At 36.1% G+C, this 8,118-nt stretch overlaps 1 protein-coding gene across 3 annotated transcripts in view; it reads right to left on the minus strand.

The window, feature by feature from the left end:
• Nucleotides 1-7,036, minus strand: part of FOCAD (focadhesin) — a gene marked incomplete at both ends in the record, with an annotated part of 251,103 nt that extends 244,067 nt beyond the window's left edge. For all 3 annotated transcript variants that reach the window (XM_084236533.1, XM_084236532.1, XM_084236531.1), the window contains 3 exons: nucleotides 1,474-1,628; nucleotides 4,105-4,179; nucleotides 6,980-7,036. In XM_084236533.1, the coding sequence (XP_084092659.1) occupies nucleotides 1,474-1,628; nucleotides 4,105-4,179; nucleotides 6,980-7,036 (287 nt within the window). The remainder of the gene's footprint in view (nucleotides 1-1,473; nucleotides 1,629-4,104; nucleotides 4,180-6,979) is intronic.
• Nucleotides 7,037-8,118: the final 1,082 nt, after the last annotated feature.

The following is an 8,118-nucleotide window of genomic DNA, read 5'->3' on the forward strand; positions in this document are numbered from 1 at the left end:
TTTAATTATTCTTTGCCCTTCTTACTGACACTCCTACTTTTTAATGTAAAGAGTACAACCATGCAATACAAGTATATTTCATGTTTGTAAGTTTTAAGGCATTTGAAGACTATTTAGTGGGAACAAATATTTGCAGAATTTTATAAAAGGGTAAGCCAAAATCTAGACAGCATGCTTGAAGTCAGCCAATAAGTTCCAAAAAGAGTTAAAGAGAGCAGAGAGTTAAAATTTAATTCCTCAAAACTACTTAATGTGTATATAATAGGATCCTTCTAAATGCATTTGTTTGTGTGTGTGCACCAAAACAGAGACAGAAAATGAAGTTTTTAACTATGATTAAGTCCTTACTTTGAAACATCTGGCCATTTGCTAACTGTCCAAGAGTGTGGTAAATATAAAAATATAGGTTAAAAAAAAGTATTCTGAAAGACCAAGTAGCCCAGCTGAGAACAGGGAAGTGTCTAGGCATTGAAGGATGAAGAAGTTTATATAGTCCACAGATTGATATTTACAGCTGAACTCCATCTCCACTGAAGGCAGAAAAATAAATATTCAGCTCCAGTGATGCTACAGGCTAGGCGAGTAAAAAAATATTAGGAGGACGAGTAACTTCCTTGTGAAGGAGAACAGAGTTGGGTAAGATCTGGGAGAAGGGGGCAGAAGCCCAAATGATTGAAAGTAGCAAAGCTGAGGGTTTATAGAGAGAGACCATTTCTTGAAACAGAGAGTGGCTTTTCCTTTTCTGGGGGTATTTTACAAGAGATGCTCACTTCCACAGGATGGTTCAAAATGATCCTTTTTGACCATCTTAGAATGGAGGGTTTCCCTTTTATGCACTGTGATGCCAGTCTGTAAACTGATTAAGTAAGGTCATACCAAACAAATTCAAAGAACAAAATGTTGTTTTGAATAATTGAGGGTAAATGTATCTAAATCACAAATTACTTGAAAGGAAATTAGTGTTCATATTTTCTAATATACATACCAATGTCAAAGGCTGACCATGTATTGCCACTACAGTGTATTAAACTTTACTACTGTCAAAGTGGTATTGCTTATGGGCAACCTTCCTTCTTAAAGTGTCTGGAATTTGCACTGTCATTGTGCATTATAAACTACTTAGCTATTTTCTACATAAAAAGAGACTAATGACAAATTTAAGCAGAACCTTAAAACTTCAGTACAACAAAATGACCAAAAAAATTCCAAAACTGGGGAGTTTAAATTAGGACACTCTTACCACAATAGACAGAAATCTGGCTAGAATATTGACAATTTTGATGGGTAAAAACTTATTCACTTCCTGCCCTTTATTTCATCTATTGTCCCCACAATAGACAAATACATCAAGTACATTTTAAGGGGAAAAAGAAACCAATTGGTTAGTAGGATGTTTACCCTTAATGGCAAGTTAGTGAATTTTTTCCTAAACAATTTAAACTGTTAACTGATGAAACATACAGCAAAGAGTACCTGGTGGATGGAATCAGGTTGAGTATCCCATTGAGAACGTAGCTGAACTCCGCATGATCCTGGGCCACAAGAGCCACCAGACCCTCACAGCAGGCTATTCGAACCACTATGTTATCACTGCAACACTTCTCCCAGAGCAAGTTCAAAGCAGGAGTCTGAAATCAAACCAGTGATTGAAAGACACATACACATCATCAGCCATTCATCAAAATTTAATTTGTTCACAATAGGTTATCTTTCCTTTTCAAAGATGATTTTGTTATTACTCCATTTGAGAATAAACTAAAATTCTTGGCTATGTTGTGACATAGCAACTCCCATGAAGTATTTTATGAGACAAAGGTTGCAGACAAAGGTTTGATCCGAGTTCAAGCAACACAACAAAACTACCTGAGGATCTAGACAAAGTCTCTGCTATAGCATAGTGGCGCTAACCAAGTCATTTAAGCAGATACTAGCAATATCAGCCTATTTGTCTAAGTTGAACTCCATGTCATATCTGTACTTTAAGCCCTAAATGACAATAACATGTCCAGAAAACATTCCTGTTCTACCCGTAATGCCTATCATCAACATCCACCCCACCACAGCCCACAACATCCCTGTCACAATTTGTTGAAATCTAACGTGGGTCTTGAGGGAAGAGAAAGAAGTAGGGCAGGCTATCAGCATGCTGTTGGTTCCATGGCTACCAACAAAAGTCTAGAAAAATTGTTTTTCCCAAGAGAGACTGTGACACCACCCCCACCCATTGTGAAGCTGTCATCCTGCATAGGAAAGCACTGGAAGCGCACATGAATAAATGTGATTTACTTTAAAAAGTCCTACTAAAGCAGAGGTTATAGCTTTCATAACTTCTCTCAGGAACCCATAACACCCCAAAAACAGTTCACTACTAATGACAAACCTACATTTGAGTGTGCTGTGGGTTAAGTCCATTTAGATTTGTTCATGGTTTGAAGGCTGTTTCAATTTTTCTGCCTTGTTTTAAGAATATACAATGAAGCTATTTTTCCTTCTTCCTGACACAATTTTTATGGGAAATATATAATTTGGAGGAAAAAAACCCTGAGATCCCCAGCTCCTACAGAATAACCAGAAGAATAAAATCATCATACCATGCTTTTTTCCCACTGTAGCTGGCTCTGAGAGCCTTTTCAATCTTAGGATCCCACTATAACAAAACAATACAGTTAACAGTCTCTGCAGGAAGGAAATACTTATAGTCCATTTCTCCTTTAATTCAGAAGGAAATTATATTCACCTGCATGGACAATACTAAAGGGTTCTAAATCTCATTACTCCATTCATTCATTACTAAAGCCAGAAAAACAAAGTAAATGTACAAACTGTTGCCTCAGGTAATACTGAGTCCTCATGGAAGTAAGTATTGGTATATAAATAGAAGAGGAAACATTTAGTTACAGGGATTTGACATTCAATAAATCCTGGCAGTTTAAGTAAAACCTCTAGATCTGCTCACAGTGTGTAACATGATTATAGGCAGGATTAAGATCAGGGTTCTCAGAAAACCTAATTTATATGACTACATACAAACACCAGATAAATGCCGATTAGCAAAGTCTGCCCCTACATTTACTTCAACATGTCAGCAGAAGCTGTAAAGAAATGTGACTTGTAGCAGCTAATCAAAAAGAATGTGAGAGAAAGAAAATCAATTTATTATTTCTCTTGTGAGGGAAAAAAAATCTTGTTTCCATCAACTATGTTCTCCATAGAGTTTACCTTAGAGCACTTAGTTAAACAGAGTTTCCTATCCAGCATGCCAAAATACACACTAGACGATCAAAACCTAAGTTGTGTATATGTCTCAGTAAGCTGGCAATGCTTCAGTTCTTAGCATTCACCTGCCCTATGCAAGGGATAGCATTTTTCCTCCAGCTCCAACTGTCAATGCATGACCTTTTCAACTTAGAATTTGCATTTGGCAATACAATAAGGATTGAGAAATCTACACCAAATAAGACCCATGATGCTCACTTTCTCTGTGAACAAAACTATTCCCTCAGCAGTAATGCTATCTACTTTCTCTAAAACTCTGCAACCCTCATTCCATCCAGGTTATTTTTGTTAATAATCATAAGAATACTCCCCTCCATCCCCTCCATATCTCAATTAGTTGAGTCAAACATAACAAATTTTAAAGCTTAAAAGAATTTAGAAGATGGCCTCCCTAATGGCCCAAGGGTTAAAGTCTCAGTACTATAAAGCTATTGCCAACCACTGCAGCATGAGTTTGATCCCCAGCCAGGGAGCTAATACACATGGTGCAGCAGACCTTTCCTGTGTTGCCTGCTGCTTCCCTCAGCAGTGTATTTCATTAAATTCACCTGTTCTGTTCACCGCTGTCTCTGGTGAATCCTCTCACCACCCCCAATTCTGCATGTCTGGACTACACCCCAGTTCTTGTATGCATATATAAATAAAAATAAATCTTAAAAAAAAAAAAGAACTTAGAGAAGTAAAAGAAGGCAAAAACTGTGATGATCTTCTCTTGGTTCAAAATCATTTCTAGAGTGACCCAAACTGTGCAGGAAACAAAGAAAGAAGAGAAGCAGCTGAGAGCAACATCTGAAAAGAATCAAAGTATAAAAATTACAAAACACAGACCTGGTTTGTGGACTGGTGGATCTTTTCTGAAGAACCATTTTCCTTTAGGACTGCAGCAATAAGATGACCCACAGTCTAAAAACAAACAAAAATGAATACATGTCCTCAGAATATCACTTCAAATGGTATATTTGAAGGTAAGTAATATCAATGCTACTTGTTAGAAATGTGAGTATGCCAGAGGGTGAACTGATAATATATAAAATTCCCAGTCAACCATGTGTGTGCTATCTAGAAGACACTAAATTAAGCATACCACATACCTATTTTCTAATCTTCGTAGCAGCCCTCAAACTAAACATATTTATTTATTTATTTATTTTGTGGGACCCTTGCCGGTGGCCGGGGATCGAACTGGCGCTGCAGAGGTTGCGGGCAGCCTCGCAACCCAGCGCTCAACCGCTGTGCCACCAGGGGAGGCCCTAAACATTTTTATACCAATAAAAAAACTATAGTTCAGACATACTAAGAAAACAGTCAGATTTTTTTTGTTCAAATTATTGTCACTTAGTATTAGAAGATAATCTGAGATTGCTTAATCCATGAAATCATAAAACAAATGAGAACTCCACAGCTTTTAAAATCATCTCTGCGTCTAAATGGAATCCATCATGCTTCATGATGAAGCATGGAGAAATGAAGATGGAGAAAACTAACATCTTTATGACTACAGCCCACACAGATCTGAACCAATAGGTCCCCTTCCATCACAATCATTCTGCCTCCTCCAGGCTCAACAATTTCTTCATTATTTTTTCCCACAGGTTTTATTCCTTTATATACACTTTCTGTCTCATAAATCTGTAATTTTCTGCTTTAGCCAAAAAGTCCAAAATTCAATCTAAGACTCTGAAAGAAGTGTACTGATTACATAAACACACCTAAGTATCATCATTTCTTACTACCTTCACTTTGTTCTCTCAGTTCCTCAGTACTACCCAGGACTGCTGTCTTAGAGACAGTTAGTTCCCAGCATTGACAGTCATTCTCTGCATGGGTTGGGAAAAAGTTTGCTACTCCAAATTTTGATCCTGCACTTGGGGCCAATGTATGATGCAGCAAGGAACACATGGCAGTCTTGCACAGTCTCCAGAAAAGCTCAAAAAAAAAAAAAAAAAAAAAAAACCACAGTACTCACTCCTTTATTTCCTTTTGCATAACACACGTTGGAAATGATTAAAAATCCCAATGCTTAGTGGTTTCAGTTTTGCAACACAAGTCATTTACATGAATGTTAAGTTTATTTCAATTTACTGTCTCTTTCTACCTAGGAATGGTGGTAATAAGAACTGATGACCAGTAAATTTTGGTTCCTGTTTACAAAATATACCATATTTCAATGAATGTAAATAGCCATTAGCTGCTAGATGTACCATTATTTTATATAGGCTATGAAGGAAAAAAGACTGCTAACTAATTTGTTACACAATGCTTCCTTAAAATTAAAATTTTTGTTTTTATATTAATGAAAGAGTTCTTTTAGACTCATTTAAAAACTCCTGGTCAAATTCATAAATGTGCAGCAATACAGCTGTATAACGACTGCTGACATCAATTACCAGAAGCAATCCAATTTCAAAGATGTTAAAATGTGAAAAAAATGTGTGTGAATCAATGAAATATGGTGCTAACAATGAGCAGGGACTACAAAAGAACAATAGTAAGTATTCACAGAGGAGAGGGCAGAATTGCAAGAACCTAATAAAACCAATATGAAAAATACAACAAGGATTTTAAAAAGTTACCATTCATGTTAAGAAAAAGAACTAAAAGAAAATAAGCTTAATGACAAACATCCCCCAAAGCCCATCAGATTCAAGTTCTCTAATTTATCTTTAGATTTACCCTTCTAACAAATCAAAGAATATAGCCTAAATTGATTTTAAAATACAAAATCCAAGACTATATTACTAGTTCAATCTTTCATAACAGAAAGTTTAAATAGATATCCTACACTAAACACTACACATACATTTTTCACTTAATTTAACAGAAACACAGGAATTTCTTGTTTATCTATGTTAACGAGACTCCAGGCAGAGAAAAGTAGAAAATGTGGACAGTATCCTCCAAGCCTTCCTCTTCATCTTCATGGTAAGAACCTGTGTTGCAGAGGCTATGACTCCAACCCAGTCAGGTAGAAGGGAATCTTGCATAAGGAGTGTTCTACTCCTCATGGAAGGGTTCCCCACTACCCAGCTAAGTCAATTCTTCGAAGTTAGCTGTTGCAAGTATCCAAGATGTTGTCTGCTAAGTCTTCAGGGAGGCTTCTGGGTAGCTTTATGAGTAGTTTTACTCTCACAAGAAAAGACATTAAACTGTTATGGCACCTTGATTAACTAGAATGTTTCTAGCTAGCTGACAGTTAACAATATTAACCTTAATAATCAAAAGCTCTCTAATATAAATTATCAGAATCTCCTGTCTGAGTTAGTATTTACAAAAAGTTTTAACCCAGGATATTTTACATATTTAATGCTATTACAAAAATCTACTATTCTTAATAGTTGTACAGGGGTAGAAATATACCTTCTAAACATTAATTTCTCTATAAATGTACAACCATTTACTTCTCTTCCTAGTAATTACACACTAAAAAAAGTACTTCTTCAGTAACTTTCTAGTTAAGCAAGGTCTTTTTTTTTTCCTCTAAGAACAGCGTGATATAAATAGAAACCAAGATTGATCAATTTTCAATTTCAAATATCTACTTCCTGTGTCAAATATAAATTCTCAATTTAATGTATATAAAAGTTGCTTAATAAAACAATACATATTCACACATAAAGATGAAATATTTAATTTGAAAAATAGAAAGTTAAATTAACAATCCACCAAAAAGGGGAGGGAGGAAGGGAAAATGAGATAAAATTACCTGGGATTGGATAAGAGAATTTGGAAATTCAAACCTTTTCCTGATATCATCTGACATTTTTGCTTCTCTTACATGTACGTATACAGATTCTGTAACCAAAACAAACAAATATCTGTTAGTCCAGAAAAGGAGTTTCAGACCAATGTTATTCCTCAAATAAAAGAATTCATCCCAAAGATGCAAATGGAAAAAAGGCAGGGGGTTCTGCAGGGCAATCTTGGCATACCCTTCACTGTTAACCACTTCAGACCTCTCATGCCATCATTGATAAATAAAACTGAAAATACCCAACAGCCATTGATTTTTCCCACCAGATTTCATCCTGAAACAGACCAATTTATACTTTAGAAAATCAAAAAATCAAAAAAATTAAAACATAGGGCCTCCCCTGGTGGCACAGCGGTTGAGCGCTGGGTTGTGAGGCTGCCCGTCAGCCTCTGCAGCGCCAGTTCGATCCCCGGCCACCAGCGAGGGTCCCACCAAAAAAAAAAAAAAAAAAAAAAAATCCAAATATAGATACACGATTTTAAAATTTCAACCTCATATTAGAAACAGAAATCAAAATTTTAATGATTCAAAAGTTCTGAAGGGGAGTTAATCAAACTTTCACAAAATTGTTTCAACCATGCCTCACTCACTTTGGTACAAATTTTCATTTAAGCACTAATCCAAATGCTAGTGACATGTGTAAAACCTAGGTGAGCCTTATTAAGGAAGTATAGAAATGACCTAAAATTCACACATCAAAACAGATTTGCTTGTCTCCTAAAAGATGAACAAGCAAGCAATTAGCACCAACTTTTAATATTTACATCACACCTCTAATTCATACTGAGCTCCCAAGGGGAGAGAACACAGGCAGGAAGGATGGAGGAAAGCAGGTGGTAAAGTAGAGTCACTGAACTAATTAGAGGATTACCTAGGATCCCAACTTATCCAATTCTCAGGCAGCACTGAACCCACCAAATTACACTACTTTGAAGAAATGGAGGCTTCAGCTCAACTATTTATTACAATAAAGCTTAAAAATTATGTCACTAGTCTCTTACCTTATAACAGGCAGCAAAAAACAAGCTCTCCTGACCTCAAAAATAGAGGCAACTTCTATCAAATTTGTGGTTCTTTTCAACTACTTTCTC

The sequence above is a fragment of the Talpa europaea genome (genome assembly GCF_964194135.1).
Source record: "Talpa europaea genome assembly, chromosome: 7".
Classification (NCBI taxonomy): domain Eukaryota; kingdom Metazoa; phylum Chordata; class Mammalia; order Eulipotyphla; family Talpidae; genus Talpa; species Talpa europaea.